This window comes from Marmota flaviventris, chromosome 8 (genome assembly GCF_047511675.1).
Source record: "Marmota flaviventris isolate mMarFla1 chromosome 8, mMarFla1.hap1, whole genome shotgun sequence".
In the NCBI taxonomy this organism is placed as follows: Eukaryota; Metazoa; Chordata; class Mammalia; order Rodentia; family Sciuridae; genus Marmota; species Marmota flaviventris.
The window spans coordinates 84,568,304-84,587,147 of NC_092505.1; the positions used below are offsets into that span (position 1 = coordinate 84,568,304).

An 18,844-nucleotide genomic window follows, 5' to 3' on the forward strand; every position below is an offset into this window, starting at 1 on the left:
AATCAAAACCACCCTAAGATACCATCTCACTCCAGTAAGATTGGCAGCCAGTATGAAGTCAAACAACAAGTGCTGGCGAGGATGTGGGGAAAAGGGTACACTTGTACACTGCTGGTGGGACTGCAAATTGGTGCAGCCAGTTTGGAAAGCAGTATGGAGATTTCTTGGAAAGCTGGGAATGGAGCCACCATTTGACCCAGCTATTCCCCTTCTCGGTCTATTCCCTAAAGACCTAAAAAGAGCATGCTACAGGGACACTGCTACATCGATGTTCATAGCAGCACAATTCACAATAGCAAGACTGTGGAACCAACCTAGATGCCCTTCAATAGACGAATGGATAAAAAAAATGTGGCATTTATACACAATGGAGTATTACTCTGCATTAAAAAATGACAAAATCATAGAATTTGCAGGGAAATGGATGGCATTAGAGCAGATTATGCTAAGTGAAGCTAGCCAATCTCTAAAAAACAAATGCCAAATGTCTTCTTTGATATAAGGAGAGTAACTAAGAACAGAGTAGGGTCGAAGAGCATGAGAAGATTAACATTAAACAGGGATGAGAGGTGGGAGGGAAAGGGAGAGAGAAGGGAAATTGCATGGAAATGGAAGGAGACCCTCAGGGTTATATAAAAGTACATACAAGAGGAAGTGAGGTGAAAGGGAAAAATAATACAAGGGGGAGAAATGATTGACAGTAGAGGGGGTAGAGAGAGAAGAGGGGAGGGGAGGGGAGGGGAGGGGGTATAGTAGAGGATAGGAAAGGCAGCAGAACACAACAGACACTAGTATGGCAATATGTAAATCAATGGATGTGTAACTGATGTGATTCTGCAATCTGTTATGGGGTAAAAATGGGAGCTCATAACCCACTTGAATCAAAGTGTGAAATATGATATATCAAGAACTATGTAATGTTTTGAAAAACCAACAATAAAAAATTAAAGATAATTGTAAAAAAAAAAAAAAGTACATACAAGAGGAAGTGAGGGGAAAGGGAAAAATAATACAAGGGAGACAAATGAATGACAGTAGAGGGGGCAGAGAGAGAAGAGGGGAGGGGAGGGGGGATAGTAGAGGATAGGAAAGGCAGCAGAACACAACAGACACTAGTATGGCAATATGTAAATCAATGGATGTGTAACTGATGTGATTCTGCAATCTGTATATGGGGTAAAAATGGGAGTTCATAACCCGCTTGAATCAAAGTGTGAAATATGATATATCAAGAACTATGTAACGTTTTGAACAACCAACAATAAAAAATTAAAAAAAAAAAACAAGTACATGAAAAAATGCTCAGCATCTCTAGCAGTCAGAGAAATGCAAATCAAAACCACCCTAAGATACCATCTCACTCCAGTAAGATTGGCAGCCATTCTGAAGTCAAACAACAACAAGTGCTGGCGAGGATGTGGGGAAAAGGGTACTCTTGTACATTGCTGGTGGGACTGCAAACTGGTGCGGCCAATTTGGAAAGCAGTATGGAGATTCCTGGGAAAGCTGGGAATGGAACCACCATTTGACCCAGCTATTGCCCTTCTCGGACTATTCCCTGAAGACCTTAAAAGAGCGTCCTACAGGGATACTGCCACATCGATGTTCATAGCAGCACAATTCACAATTGCTAGACTGTGGAACCAACCCAGATGCCCTTCAATAGATGAATGGATAAAAAGAATGTGGCATTTATACACCATGGAGTATTACGCAGCACTAAAAAATGACAAAATCATGGAATTTGCAGGGAAATGGATGGCACTAGAGCAGATTATGCTTAGTGAAGCTAGCCAATCCCTAAAAAACAAATACCAAATGTCTTCTTTGATATAATGACAGCAACAAAGAACAGAGCAGGGAGGAATAGCAGGAAGAAAAGATTAACATTAAACAGAGACATGAGGTGGGAGGGAAAGGGAGAGAAAAGGGAAATTGCATGGTAATGGAGGGAGACCCTCATTGTTATACAAAATTACATATAAGAGGTTGTGAGGGGAATGGGAAAATAAACAAGGAGAGAAATGAATTACAGTAGATGGGGGTAGAGAGAGAAGATGGGAGGGGAGGGGAGGGGGGATAGTAGAGGATAGGAAATGTAGCAGAATACAACAGTTACTAATAGGGCATTATGTAAAAATGTGGATGTGTAACCGATGTGATTCTGCAATCTGTATTTGGGGTAAAATTGGGAGTTCATAACCTACTTGAATCTAATGTATGAAATTTGATATGTCAAGAGCTTTGTAATGTTTTGAACAACCAATTAAAAAAAAAAAAAAAAAGAAAATCAGAAGCAAGACCTAAAAACCTGTGGGCAACAGTGGGCCAGAGTACTAAGAAGTATTCTGAAATGGGAGAAACTAGTTGATACATAAAGATTATCACGAATCTCACAGTTGGCCTAGAGTGAGTTCAGAGTGTACTAAATTCATTTTCCCAGGCAAGAGCACTATTTATTATTTATTCTGATAAAGACAGCATATGTCCCAATAATATGTGGTTTATAGTTAGGTCAACAGGAATTCACTGAATAAATGAACATATGAATGAATAAGAGAGCAGTAATTAATCTAATCTAAAAATAATCACAACGGAATTATAGAGATAATTTACTATACCATAATGGTAGATTATATTAGCTCTCATCCACATTACTAGAAATACCAGAATTATTTTCTTGGCATTATTTTACAAGTATCCACAAAGACAGTATAAGAGCAAGTTTCTAGTCTCTTACTCAAACAACAACAACAACAACAAAAAACACAACAAGGATTAACAACAAAAAATACAAAATTAATTCAATGTTTGTAAGAAAATTATAATATATAACATTATAAGAATTGAATTATTTAACAAAAAGACCATACATGCTGTATTCTTAAAAAATACAAAATAATATCAATACAAAATAATAATTAAAAATTTAAAAATATATACAGACCAAAAATTTCTTTTGTATTTTTTAATCTGGCTCCACGAAGCAAGAGACTCTCTGGTCCCAAAGGTCTAAGAAAAAAGAGAACATCAAAGAGCACTGAATATATTAAAAATTCAATTCAATTAAAGGACATCTTCAGTAAGAGGTACTCAAGCTATAGCTACAACTCTGCTTTCATATAAAACCAAAATCCCAGGTACTCTGCTACCTAGGCCAACCATGATGTTAGTTATTATAACAACAAACACCTGCTTTAGCATTTACGTCACTTTAAAGTTAGTGGCTGAAAAATAAAATTAGACATGTAATAAATTCACAAAGCCACTAGTTTCAAAATTTTTTAAATGTTTAAAAGCAGTAATTTAAGAAAGTTTAGTAAAAGATAAAATTTTAAAAACTTGAGCAAAATTAATAAACAGCTTTAGAAGGGAAATACAGAATTAAAATGCATTATAAATGATTATAGTATGATTTGTGTATAAATGCATGAGTTTGCACAACTAAAATTATGCTGGATTACAAAATATAATGTAGAAAGTTTGTTAGTGTCTTTTGTACGCAGGAATGCACATTACAACTTGACTACTTGCATTGAATACTTCTTGGAGCACAGGTCTTCTTGCTGTTTGAATTTCTCTCCATAAAGGAGATTCAAAACCACAAGGTATAACTAGAAAGGAAATTGTAGTGATAGCAAAATGAAGAGTCTGTTATTGATAAGTTAAAAAAAAAACCTTCAGTGTGTTGATATTCCTTATGCTTTTCTGAAATATATATTTTTCTAAATTGAACAGAATCTGAACCATTTATGAAAGTATCTGCAAACCCAAACACTGCAACAGAACCAAGGAGGACTAGGTGTTTGGAATATGGCTAATAAGTATGGTTTTATTAAATAGTCGTATTTGGAGTCCTCTCTATGAATATTGCAACTAACTATTCAGAAGTTATACAACCATTCTTTTGCACTTAATATTGGATTTAACAATGGATAGAAATCTTTTGAGTTGACACTGGTATACAAAATTGGGCTAAAATGACAGCTTCAGATTAAAAGGTAATTCATCAGTTGACTCCAGTTGCTACAGTAAAGAAAGTGGTTCATTTTTTGGCCACTAGGAGCTGAAGTCACAAAACTGCTACTTTCCTTTACCAGCCACAATATCTTAATGTTAATGAAGATGATGAATCCACATATTTTTTCATTATTTCACTATAGAAATAAAAATAAAACCCAGTCAGTTATTCAGCAGGGATCTTACACATATCAAGATCTTATTAAAGTTTACAGAATGTGGTTCTGTGTTAAAATTTATTAAAAATGTGAATCAGTGCTGATGCATGAATTTTTGGTGGCTTGTCTTTAGGATTTCATTTTAAAAATGCCCAATTCATTCTGTTAGTGACTTATTTCATGCAGCTAGTATAAAATGAATATATCTTGGCTGAGGTTGTGGCTCAGCAGTAGAGCACTCACCTAGCACGTGTGAGGTGCTGGGTTTGAGCCTCAGCATCATATAAAAATAAGTAAAATAAAGGTATTGTGTCCAACTACAACTAAAAAATACACACACACACACATATATATATATAAATGAACATGTCCCCCCAAAAGAGGTGGCATGTCAAATTTGATTAGAAATTCAAGGGTTGATTCCAACATTGATTCTAAATTAAGTTTTAAAGTTATGTAATTTCTTTCTACCAGCTAATCTTTGAACTGACCCAAAGTCTTTCATTTAAATCCCAAAAATTAACCTGAATTTTGAGGAAAAACAAATCAAAACAATCAACCAAGCAAATAACCAATAGAAGAGTGAATGAATGGTCCTGGACTGGTCCCTACATACTCCAGTTTGAAATCCATGATTATGAAGTCAGGAAGACCATTGCATTTATACTTGCTAAATATTACATATGAAGTTTTTCACATTCTTTATTTTTTTAGTGCTGGGGATAGACAGAACCCAGGGTTCTAAGCACATGACTACCACTTAGCTATGCCTCCAAGCCCTCATGTTCTTGACTTTAAGCATGGCTTTAAATACATAAGGATCTGAACACAGCAGCTATTTCCTTTTAAAGGTACTACCTAATATTATTAAAGAAAGAAATAAAAATATACAAATCTTACTAAATTACTTGATAACATTTTCTAAGATATTTTACCTTTACTCGTTGCCACCATAAATTACCAGCATATAAAGTGCTGAATGCTTTTATATTAAACTTTTCTGATGCATTGTTGTTTACTTAATCTCCCTTTACCTTTTAGCCCCTCCCACAAAGAGTTCCCAATTAAGAGTAATTAGATAATGTGAATTTATTCTTACCTTACAATTTCTTCCATTTGTTGAGTTATTATCATTCGTCCCATGAATCTATAAAAGAATGCACTATGTTACAAAAATATATTACTTATAAATCAATGGGTGAAACACCTTAGTTTTAGCACTAGTTGCATATATATAAAACAAAAATGAACCTTTTGCATATATGAATGTTCAATATTCATGCTAGAAATTATAAAGATAGTCCTTTTGCTTTAAAACACTTAGTAATCTTGCCTTTTCTACTCCAGGTAATTAATAAATTTAAAAAATTTTCAAAATATAAATGCTATGTTTTTACTATTATTATTTGTTTGATCATCATGAGAATTTATAGTTTTTACACAAAAATGCATATGTTACTTAGCCAACAATGAATGTCTACATGTTTCATTATAATTGACTAATGACTCTTGTGACTATATGTCACTGAACCAGCTTATACATTCATTCATTCAACATATATTCACTGAGCAACTATTTAATGTATGAGTTATATGGTAGGGATAGAGTAGTAAGCAAAAAACCTATCAGTGAACTTCTGGACTTCTTTAGCCTTGCAGTTATATTTAAAGTGTCCATTGCTTGAAATCTAGAGTGAAACCATTCTATAATGGACTTCCAGCTGGGCCTTTCAATCCCATCTACCACCAAAACATCACCAGAGCAAGGAGTCAATTCATGAACACAGTTATTTCTACTATAGTAAGAAGCAAATTCTGAGTTGAAGCAAATTCTAGACAAAGTATCATGTTAATCTTTAGGCAAAGAAATATTAAGTACTCCCTTTTCAAATGTCCCCTATGATTCTGTTTCCAAGTCACAGATCCTTTATCCCTTGGAGACTTTGACTTCATTGTTTCTTTCCAGTTTCTTGTTTCTATTTTTGTCAGTTTATGTCAATGCGAAGTACTGTTCTTATTTTCTCCACTTATAGTGGAATTTTATGTAGTCTTGACTCCTAGACTTTGAATTTAGATTCAAAGAAAACAATTTGGGCTAGGGATATAGCTCAGTTAATAGAGTGCTTGCCTTACATGCACAAGGCCCTGGGTTTGATCCCCAGCACCACAAAAAAAACAAAACAATTAAAAAAAAAAAATTCAGCTAGTGTTTCTCTAGACACGTTTCAGAGATGATGTGTGATCAGTACTTTTGTTTCCCTTAGCTAAATTCCAACAAAGGAGCTGTTTCTTTTCTTTTTATTTGTTCTGTTATTCTTTTTTTTTTTTTTAATATCTTTATTTTATTTTTATGTGGTGTTGCGGATCAAACCCAGCGCCTCGCGCATGCCAAGCGAGTGTGCTATTGCTTGAGCCACATCCCCAGCCCTGTTCTGTTATTCTTGATTCTAGGCACTTCTAAGTTATCTGTTCAGGTCAGTTCCACACTGGCCCAATCCATCTTGTGTCTTCTTTATCCTTTGTTTCAAATCCACATTTGATGTTCTTCAAAATCACTTTATTATTCCCCTTTCAAATACAAAAGCTACATACATACTCAAATATATGAATATTTTATAAAACAATTAAGAAAATATTTTTAAAACTCACAATGTTGGTAATCCCACTACCAAATACAAATACTGCTAATATTTTGGAGTACGTTTTCCAGGTTTTTTTATATTCGTATGCATGTATGTATGTATCTTAAAAACAAAAACAGGATCACAATATAAATAGTGATATTAACATTTTTCTCCCAACTTAACATGCCCAATCAAAAGCATATCTACATCATTATTTTTAATAGCCACACACAGTACTGCATTTCTTGGTTATTGCATAATTTACTTAAACCACTACTATGAAGTTTAGGTTTATTTTTCAACTTATGAACAGCCTAAACAATATAGTCCTGACTGAATAACACTGCATATATATATCCTTTCACATTTTCATTAAGATAGATTCCTAGAAGCAAAATGTTATTTTATTAGGGAAAAATCTTAAATATAGAAGAGCTATGTAAAAGTCTAAAATATAAATGGGTAGAAAGAAAACAAAGAGAACTAAAGCAGCCAAAAAAAGAGAAAACGAAGACTTCTGTGAAATAGGCACATGCTAGAGGCTGCTCCTAAATACAAAGGAGCACTATTTTTCAGTAGTTTAGCACAGATCACTCATTACCACATGAGTTACTTTCAATAAACTATTAAAAGTTCTTAAAGAGGAATAATGTAATCCCAATTAATAAATAGGCAATTGGAAAGAAGCACAATTTAAGAGAGAAAAACAAAAACAAGCATGGAAAACGACTTAACCTTTCTGATAAAAAATATAGTTTAAAATCATTAGCTATAAAATTAGTAAACATTTTAAAATTATAATACTTAATGCTAGTAAAAATCTGAAACAACAAAAAAATCTCATAAACTTTTACTTTGCTTATGTGATAAAAATCAGTCCAATTACAATGCTTCTGTAATTTGTCAGTATATTTATTAAAGCCCCAAATCTATGAGGGCTTAAAAGCAATAATACTACTTCTGTAGCTCTATAGATTTTAGAGCTATATGTGAGCATGCTGGTTCATAACAGTAGAAGTAGAAGATAACGGAAGGCATGTGAATAAAAGTATTGCTTTTAAATTCATATCTTCTGCTTAGAATTCTGGTAAAAACTGCTTTTATCCCCTCCCCAATTGCTGTCCTCAATTTCACCCTTCCTTTACCTTCTCCATAAATAATATTACTAATTAGATAAAAATTTGATTTTCTGCTTATGGTTATAAAACCAAAAAACGAAGTCTATTAATGGGATTTACAATGAGTACACTGAACATCATACCTGTACAAATCTGCTTCTGGTTGCTGGCATTCTATTACAGCTATAAGGCTGTCCAAATTGGCAACTGTTTGTAATACTGCTGTTTCTGGAACTGCCACATGTGTCTAGGGGGAAAAAAGGATTAAACTGTAACCAAATGTGACTTTAGATATCAGGTACTTCAAATCTCTTTTACAGATAAAACCTACTGTACTTGAGATAACTCAGCTAGATAATAAAACAGAAGGGAAAGAAGAAAGGGGTTGCTGAGATTACCTGTCTATGGAGGCCATTTACATACAAGGAGATGAAGTGTGTGCATACAGTCACTACTGTTCAAAGTTTATTATAAGCAATTTAACAGGGAAAAAAATGTGAATTTTCACTCTTGGCTGTAGTCTGAAAACTGAAAAAATTTAAAGTTGTCCCTTAGATAAAAAACCATCATGCCAGGCATGGTGATGCACGCCAGTAATCCCAGCAACTTGGGAGGCTGAAACAAGAGAATCACGAGTTCAAAGCCAGTCTCAACAACTTTGAGGTGCTAAGCAACTCAGTGAGACCTTGTCTCTAATAAAACACAAAATAGGGCTAGGGATGTGGCTCAGTGGTCGAGTGCTCTTGAGTTCAATCCCTGGTGTGTATATACACACACAAAAAAATAATCATCACAAATAATAATAAGACTATATTTTTCCTAAAATATACTTTCCATTTTCAGCTTGAATTGACTAAACCATGTTGGGCTACTCTTAAAATAGATACATAATAACACTTATTCTTTTTAAAAATCATGCTTTTTTAAAAGTTTCAGTAATTTAAAAAAATTTCTCCTTCATCAGATCAAATTTTATTACTTAACCAAAGGAAAATATCAGTAATAACACAAAGCTATTTTGTTCATCAAGTAGCAGCACTCTAACATATATATGAACAAACCTTCAAATTAGTTTCTCCATCCAAACTAGCAGTTGTAACATGACATGAACCGTCAAGTCGATCTGAGGACAGAAGCACCAAATCTGCAGGGAAAATTTCATCTTTGGCTATTCGAACAATATCACCCACCTATGAAAAATTTGGGGGGAAAGCTGAGTAAACAGATTTTTAAAAGGTAAGGACTTATTTTATTAGATTCTAAATAAGTACCTTATCAGAGTATTTCACTTTATTTTATTTCTTATTATTTTGGTATTAGGAGTAAAATCCAGGGCCTCCAGCATGCTAGGCATGCACCCTACCACTGAGCTGCACCCCAGACCCTATCATATTACATTTATGTAGAAAAAACAGGCTAAAGCCTGTTGTACTAAAGTATAATCAAGATAGAAATTAATGCTCTAATATCAAAGTACTATTTTCTATTATTTACTAGATGCATACCCGAATGTTTTTTGATCTAGTTTTCACAAGGCCACCACTTCGAACAACATAAACAGGAGCTCCATTTACTTCATTATCCGAGTTATGTCGTAACCAATCTTCATATCCCTGTAAATATACAAAGAATAAAAAAATACCCCTTTCAGTATAATTTTAAAACCATTTTGATCAAGTAAGAAAAACATTGTGAAAACTTCCTTAAAACATTTCAGGGCTGGGGATGTGGCTCAAACGATAGCACGCTCGCCTGGAATGCATGCGGCCCGGGTTCGATCCTCAGCACCACATACAAAGATGTTGTGTCCACTGAAAACTAAAAAAAAAATATTAAAAAATTCTCTCTCTCTCTCTCTTAAAAAAAAAGAATAAAAAAAAATTTCATTCACCAGATATTTGACATTTGTTCTTACTAGAAATACTCTGTTCTTTTGGTTTTCATGATATACATGGTTCCTGTTTTCATAGGCTCTCTCTAGCTACTTCTCCATTTCCTTATTGGAGGTCCACATTACCTTTGTGGACCCTTTTCTCACACTTCATTCTCACTATTTCTGTGTATTCATATAATACAAAATATATGGTAATTCTGAAATTTCTATCTCTAATTCATATCCTTCTGGATTCCAAACTTAATATCTAACTGCATTATTATCTCCAGTTTGATGTCTCATAAATATCTTACAAACTAAATTTAGGATATTTCCCCCCAAATTTGTTGCATTTTCCATATTTCCTAACTTAACAAATGTCACTATCAGCTACTCATGCCAAAAATCTACAAAGTCATTCTTGGTTTTTTTTTTTTTGTGGTGCTGGGGATTGAACCCAGGGCCTTGTGCACGCAAGGCAAGCACTACACCAACTGAGCTATATCCCCAGACCTTGCAAAGTCATATTCTTGACTCCTATTTTCCTAACACTATTCCATCACTAAATTCTATCACTTTAATGTACAAATAATATTTTATTTTAATTACAAAACATAAATTCACACTGTATTATTAAAGACTATAAACAGAAGAAAAAGAAGATTTTGAAACTGAGATTGACTCTGTTCACTTTTTTAAACAATAGACCAAAAGAATTAATTATAATTACAGGTTGAGCATCCCTAACCTGAAAACTGGAGTCCCAAAATGCTCCAAAATTCATAACTTTTTGAGTAATGACATGATGCCCCAAGTGGAAAATTCCACACCTGATCTCATGTGTAAAACATCATGTGCAAAAATATCTCAAATACTGTATAAAGTTGTCTTCAAGCCAAGAGTACAAAGTGAATATACAACATAAATACATTTTATGTTTAGATTTGGGTCCCATCCCCAGGGTATCTTATTTTGCACATGCAAATATCCCAAAAATCTGAAAAAAAAAAAAAACCCTGAAATCCAAAGTAATTCATCCCAACCATTTCAGATAAAGAATGCTCAATCTGTAGTACCATTCAAAACAGGGTAGGCTATATGGGTCATTACTAGAAAGGGAAACAGACAAATATTTCACCAAGAATCTTTTGATGTTAAGGAATATAATTTTTTTTAAGTAGAAAAGACTTTCTGTGTTATTTAATCAAAGACTCAAGGTAAAGTATAAGTACAGATAATGAGATGATACTTAAGAGATAACATTAAGTGATAGAAAGTAAGGTATAGAATTATAGACTATGTTTTATATTATCGTTTGTGGAAAATATCCTTACCTATATGAACACTTTAGATAGACAGGCTAAGTTATATTGGCCCTATTTAAGCTAAGATATGTCAATGTGAGAAAAATTTAATGGAGTCAAAACATCTTTTCTGAAACCGTCAAAAAGTACACTTTTATAGTTGGAAGACATTAACAGCAAAGCTATAATAATAAAGGCAATATCTTTTCTAATATAAGTTTATAAATTCTAGTTCCTTGTACGTATTATTGTCAGATCAATCTTCCTACAACATTGTTTTAATTTACTATCCTGCTCAAAATCCCTGGTGACTCCCAAACCTTAGAGCAAGAATCTTGTATCTTCCTTAATTTAGTATCTATGTTAATTTCTACTATTACCTCTTAGTATTTTCCTAAAGAGGCTCAAACATTAATTAGCCTTATAATTCCCCAAAATAGGTCTTGTCTTTTCTCTCATTTGAGTCTTTGAGTTTATTTCTACCTTAACATTTTTCATTTGTTATTTTATCCATGTTCTAAGACTCATCTAAATAACATTCCTCCACAGAATCCTCCTTGATCATCCAGATGAAGTGCTACATCACTTTTTTGAACAGTCATGTCTAGCATATCTTATTACCACTCTATGTGGTTATTTTTGTATTTGGTCTTACCTTCCTACTTCATGGAGTTAAAGCTCCTAAAAGGTAGAGACCATCTTATTTACCAGAGCACTATATCTTGAGAATACATGACAGGTATATACAGATGGGAAAAATTTAAAAACAAACAACTGGTAATAGAGTCTTTCCTATTTTGGCAAAAGTGAAAAAAGCAAAAGCAAACTAAAAAGGGAGAAGAAAAGAATACCAATAAGGTTGGATCATAGCAACTTTCACTTCTACAATTTTTCTAAATTTCTTCTCTTGATTTATAGTGACAGACATAAAGACTGAATAATACATCGAAGAAAGTACTTTCTTTGTTTATTAAATGAGTAAACTTAGGAATAGTTATTACAAAATAGAAAAATTCAAGTCCTGAAATTTGCTTTGAGAAAGGCAGAAAAGCCTTATAGGTTAAATTTTCTCTTTGAAAATTATATATTTCCTCTTTTGCATTAGGTGTCAAGAAATTCTCATTTAGTTCTAGGGGATGGGATTGTGGCTCAGTGGTAGAGTGCTTGCCTAGCATGTGTGAGGACTGGGTTTGAACCTCAGCACCACAGAAAAATAAACAAACAAAATAAAGGTATTGTGTTCATCTACAATGAAAAAAAAATTAAAAAAAAAAAATTTAGTTCACAACAGCAATAACCATACTAACTCAAGTTTGAAGTATAATTTCCCTGTTTCCTACTTTAGATTTTATGCATTTTTACCTAACCCATTTTAGAAGAAGACAGGATGTCAATTATTATTGTAATTATACTAAATGATCGTTTTATGGATAGGTATATACCATAATTTTTTTCAACTCACTTCATGAATGGTATCAAATTCCAATTAAATGCAGTTCATATTTGGCCAATATATACTGAGAAATAAGGACAAGACATATAACAACATTTTACATTGCTTTAAAAAATATTCAATAGGTTAATTTATTCATTTATTCAGCTAATATTTAAAAGCCCATAGAGGTGTATGGTCTCATTCAGTCACTGGAAATAAGCCAGTATATAAAACAGTCTCTGTCCTTAGAGAGCTAAACATTTGAATGAAAATGATAAACTTTAAGCAAACATTAATTCAACAGAATACCAAGTCAGAATAAATGATATGAAGAAAAAAGATGGAAAAAAACATTAGGGAATGGTATGCTATGACCAGGAAAAGCCAAAGTTCAAGTATCTAAGTAAAATGAGGAATTGAGCCATGCAATTACCTGGTAGAAAAACTTTCCAGGAAGAGTACAGCAGCAAGTCATAAAGCTTTTCGATAGGAGCATGCTTACTGCATTTGAGGACAAAGAGAAGGGTACGGCTGGAGGACAGTGAGTAAATGTAAAAACAATGGGAAATAAAGAGAACCAGGAACTAGACTGTATGTCTGTGTAGATCATTGAAATGGATTGTGTTTTGGTCAGACAAGAAACCCTGCACAGTTTTAAATGGGAGGGTGGTATTATCTGATTTTAAGAGATCAATTTGGCTATTGTATGGAAACAGCAGGAGAGCAAGAGTAGAAGTGAGAAACTATTTGAAGAATAATGCAATTGTCCAGGGAAGAGATCATGATAACTTAGACTAATGAGGTAGATCTTGAAGCTAGGGACAAAAATAGTCAAAGAAGGAGATGCCAAGGTTTGCGGTGGAGAGATGGCAGAGCCATTAATAAACTTTAAAATAAGCGTTAGAGGGAAAAACATCAAGAGTTCTGTTTCAGATTCTTGTAAGACATATTAAACAGAACTGTTGTGTAAACAGTTGTACATGTGTTGGAAGTTCAAATAATAGTTTAAAGATAGATATAAATTTGAGAACTATCAACATACAGATGTTACTTTAAATCACCAGACTAGATGAAATCACTTAAGAGGAAAGTATATATATATATATAAAAGAGGTACAAGGGATGAATATGTGTTACTCTGATGAGAAAAATGACATCTGGAAAACTGTACAGAATGATTTGAATGCTTACTGAATTATATGCACCAATTCTATTCCTTGATAGAAGAGTAAAGAAAGAAATCAAACTAAGAGCTGTGGCTCAATATTCTTTGCTACACTAGATTCATAATTTAATTGTTAATCCATAGACTCCTCTTATCCTCCTTACATGATAAAGAACATACTTCATCCCAAAGTGTTTGTCAATTTTATTTTCATGTCCATCTATACCTTATCTCTACATCTTCTTCTTCTTCTTCTTATTTTTTTTGGTAGCAGGGATTGAACCCAGGGGCACTTAACCACTGAGCCACATTTCCAGTCCTTTTTTAAACATTTTATTTAGAGACAGGATCTCATTAAGTTTTGGAGACTGGGTTTTAATTCCTAATCCTCCTGCCTCAGCCTCCCAAGCCACTGGGATTACCCTGTGCCCAGCCCTATATATTACAAAATGAAAGTTCATCACATTTAGATAAGAAAAGTCAATTAACTCTCTCCGTTGGTAGGGATCACATCTCTGTATAATCAGAGATCCTGTCAAGATTTTTTGAGAGTGCTAGCTATAACAACATGATATTTTAAAGAAGACTTTATTTCTTAATTAGTATGTTTATCCAATAATTTTGTGTCTCTACACCTAGATTTTAATGTAAACTCATAATTTGGCTGAAACTTTTTTCGTTAGGGTGCTACTTTACATAAAAGAATAGTTGTAAAAACTAAGAAAGCACTATACAACTTTTATTCACAAATGTTCAATCCAGAAGTACGCGTTTTACTACCTGTAAACATATTCCTTCAAACTAATTTTCTTCAAATATCACCAGATTCTACTAAGATGATTATAATAAATTGTTTCATATATAAATTGGCTTGTACATATAGTATTTGTTTTTAACATGCTTCCTAGCTGTGTCAAAGGAGCAATATTTTAATAATAGTAATCATTTATCAGTCATCAGGTACCTGAAATATAATAGACTGGCTAACAGTTTAATTTTATTATATATTAAACAAATTTATTGCTTTCTTAGAAATGGAGTTCTTTTCAGGATAATAAATGTTACTTTGTTGTGGAAAGATTTAGCAATTTCTAAATGAATTGAATGAAAACAACAATAATAGAAAGTATTTCATACCTGCTTTATGGCGGTTACTGTTATCACAAAAAATAATGGAAGTCCACTGGTAATTGGACTGGTAGGTGTATCAATCATGAGCTAGATTAAAAAGAATGCAGAGTATTATTTTTTTACACCATGTACATCATACTATTAACATCTAAAATCTCATTCTATTATGCAGCAAGTATAGTTTAATTTATAATTTCACAACTTCACCTTATTGGCTATGATATAAGGATTGGTAGAATATTTAAATCTGTATCGTACACCCACATACATTGCTAGTGTGGACTCAGTCACTCTGCTTTCTTAACACACAGGGTACTTTTAAGTTCTTCTTCAATATTGCCCAGAAGTGGAGCTACAGCTGTTCAGATCTTGTTTTACAATTTATTTGCACATCTTGAAAAATGCTGATAAATCTGTCAGTAATTTTTACCCTCGCATTCAGAATAAACTCAACACTGGGAAGCGAGAACTAGGAATGGGAGTATGGAAAAGGTTTTTTCCTACAAGCAATTTTGTTCTATCCAGCAGTCAGAGGGGGACAGCAAAGAAAATGATGCTGTAATTAAAATGTAAATCATACAACTGAGGTTTCAATAAGTTGCTAGAGAAGTAAAGAAGTATTTACAGCAGTGATTACATATGGTTAGAAAGAACAGGGGCCTTATGACTTATTACTGTTCCTTTACTCTGAATAGGGCAATTAAATTTGTTCTATTCCACAGATATGCTAAATTCCTGATCTTAGCTAGTTATTTCACAAAGCCATGCATACTACTTGGATATGGCTAATATAACTTCTCACTTTTCCAAGAAAACCAAACACACATAAATCAGGAGATCCTTGAACTCTGTTCATAAAGAAAGGCAATTTTAAAAAAATGTAAATGTTTCCCAAAGCATTAAAATGATTGACTAGTATTAACTTTTCTTTTTTAAAATATATTTTTAGGTGTAGATGGGCATAATACCTTTGTTTTATTTATTTATTTATTTAATGTGGTGCTGAGAATTGAACCCAGTGCCTCATACATACTAGGCTCTACCACTGAGCTACAAATCCAGCCCTAAATTTTTCTTTTGAAATCCCAGGTTCTACTGAGAGAAAAGTAAAGAGCTCATTAAAAATTTTCAATGCCATATTGAAAGAAATTTATGAAGTTTTCTCCTAAAAGCATAACCTCTGAAGGAAAATGATAATCACTATTTTTACATCTTGATTTATACTCAGTGATTTCAAAGGCTTCTCTCTTGATAATTTGGATGTATAAGAAAAAGTATAATATCAAGATGTAGAAACTGGCAAACCAGATTATAATGAACAGAAAAGGCTCTCCTGAATAAAGACTCTGTACTCCTGGAGATTCTTAAAATTAAAACTGTTTAAAAAATTTGAAATTAAAATTTCTTTATTTGAGATGGGGGTCTCACTATGTTGTCCAGGCTGGCTTCGAATTCCTGGGCTCAAGTGATCCTTCTGCCTCAGCCTCCTGAACAGCTAGGGCCACAGGCATGAACCATTATACCCAGCTAAAATAAAACTTAAATTAAAAAAACATAAGAATTTCACTTTATTCAAAGATGATTCCATAGGCAGGCATGTGCCAAAAATATGCACTGTATATTAACAGCCAAAATATGTTCTGGGCAGGATTCTGAACTATGATAGGTTATATCTTAGCTTAGATTTCAGTTATCAGCTCTATGGTACATCAGTAATGAAACAAAATACAACTGATCTTAAAATCCATAGGCTATTTTTTAGAAATCTAGATGTGATTTAGAGAATTTATTCTTTGACTACATTGTGACACCTCTTATTTTAAAAAAATGATCCCATGGGCTGGGGATGTGGCTCAAGCGGTAGCGCGCTTGCCTGGCATGTGCGAGTTGCTGGGTTCGATCCTCAGTACCACATAAATATAAAATAAAGATGTTGTGTCCACCGAAAACTAGAAAATAAATATTAAAAAAAAAATGATCCCATGGTCAAATACCTAAGAACACAATGTAATTTTTCCCTATTCTAAGACATATTTTTAGAAAACATGTTTATAAACAATAATCCATTAAGTGATAAAGCTTACCTGAACCAAAAATATAATAAGAAAATAAAAGTTTGCCACTCTTCTGAATTGTTCAAATAAATTTTTTGGAACAAAATTCCACACAGTATACTATAAAAAAAAAAGAAAGAAAAAAGGTATCAATAAATTAATGTCCTAAAATAATATAATATATGCTATATTGATGTAAACATAAGAAAAGTAAAATCAGATTTACTAAATCATCAAATTCATATAGTTTTTTTTTTCCTTTGTGTGTGTGTGTGTGTGCATGCGCGCACATGTGTGGTAATAGGGACTGAACCCGCCACTGAGCTACATCCCCAGTGCTTCTTATGTTTTATTTTGAGACAGGGTCTCACTAAGTTGCCCAGGCTGGCCTCAAACTCAAGATTTCTCCTGCGTTGGCCTCTTGAGTAGCTTGGATTACAGGTGTGCACCACTGAGCCCACTTTTGTAACTCTAGATGCTATAGAAACTAGTCTCTGGTTTCTAGTTTCAGTAGTTCTTATTATTCTACTTTCCTTTTTCCTCTATTAGTAATTTTAATGCATTTTTCAAAAATTAGATAAATTGGAACTTATAAATTTTGCTATTAAATTGTTGATTTTTTAGAAGTTAGAGAAGGCAGGTCTAAGACAATATTTTAATAATTTATTTTGGACTTTGTTATACAAAATTAAATAATGGTAAACATGAATAAAAGTTGACGGAAATGCTGACACTAGATAACATTTATTTCATTTGGTTCAGTGTCAGAAATAGAAAATGGTCAAATTATTCAGTTATCTTTTTTTTTTGTACAGAATATGGAAAAATTATCTAGTATGTTGAGGAAATAAGAATGTTTCAGATAAATTATTAGTGGGAAAACCATAAACAATTTCATAAAGGTGATTGTAAATGATCAAAGTATGTTACATGAGCATACAAACATGCCACAAAGAAACCCATTATTCTGTATAACTAATAAAAATAAAAAATTAATAATAATAAATAAATAATAAAAAGTCTCAAGAAGAGAAATGAAACTCTGTTACAATGTCAATTTTAAAAAGACAGTAGATTTTAATGGTCAAGAGCTAGATGCTTGGGGCTTAGACTACTGCGGCCCCAATCCTAATTATAACACTCATTAAATAAATAACCTTGGACTTAATCTCTGTGTCCCACATTTGTTCCTCTATAAAATGAAGATAATAATAATGCATATATCTTATAGGGTTCTTAAAAAGATTAAATAAGCTAATAAATGAAGATGTAGAATAGAACGTGGCTCATCCTAATTGCTACGTGTTTGTTATTAATTACTCAGTTCATAGCTCATAATGCTGTTTATAGGGACAGGGTAATATACTAAAGATTTTATTTGCATCATTACACACAACATAACTTTATACATAAAATAGGGAGATAGTTTATAGAACTTTTACTTTACCCTATGTCTATTCTCCCAGGAGAATGTAAGATCCCGGAGACCAGGGACATTATTTTATCTATTTTTGTATTTCAGGTACTTAAGCTACACTTGGCCCAAGGTTGGAGATCAAAAATTTTGCAGAATCAGTGAATGAATAAATAAAAATGGTCAAAATAAGTTTTTTCCCCCTCAAATATGCTGACTTCAGATAATGAAGCCTTAGTGGTTAAAAATTAGATAAACTGGAACTTATCAATTTTGCTACTAAATTGTTGATTTTTTAGAAATCAGATAAACTGTTTCTTCAAAAATCTTAAATTAATCAATGTGAAATACAGTTGTGTTCAAAGATAAAGTAAATGAAAGAACATGAATAATTCAAAGAAAAAGGAAAAAATGAGAAAGAAAATGTTCATGAAGAGGGTCATATTTGATGTGGGCTTTAAACAAGGAACATTCAACAAGTTGAAAACGAAAAGCAATAAATTAATTTAAAATTTTTGAAGAAGCAGTTTATCTAATTTCCTCTGGTG

General features: G+C 32.8%; 1 protein-coding gene across 4 annotated transcripts in view; it reads right to left on the reverse strand.

Moving 5' to 3' along the window:
• The window catches only part of Atp11b (ATPase phospholipid transporting 11B (putative)), a 113,235-nt gene that overhangs the window by 77,477 nt on the left and 16,914 nt on the right, over window positions 1–18,844 (reverse strand). For 3 of the 4 annotated variants that reach the window (XM_071615440.1, XM_071615441.1, XM_071615442.1), the window contains exons 3-9: window positions 16,913–17,002; window positions 14,835–14,915; window positions 9,426–9,533; window positions 8,982–9,110; window positions 8,064–8,167; window positions 5,278–5,325; window positions 2,948–3,012 (exon numbers count right to left, since the gene is read on the reverse strand). In XM_071615440.1, coding sequence (XP_071471541.1) covers window positions 2,948–3,012; window positions 5,278–5,325; window positions 8,064–8,167; window positions 8,982–9,110; window positions 9,426–9,533; window positions 14,835–14,915; window positions 16,913–17,002 — 625 coding nt within the window. Of the gene's footprint in view, window positions 1–2,947; window positions 3,013–3,534; window positions 3,615–5,277; window positions 5,326–8,063; window positions 8,168–8,981; window positions 9,111–9,425; window positions 9,534–14,834; window positions 14,916–16,912; window positions 17,003–18,844 lie in introns of those variants that run through there. The other variant, XM_071615443.1, reaches the window with a different exon arrangement.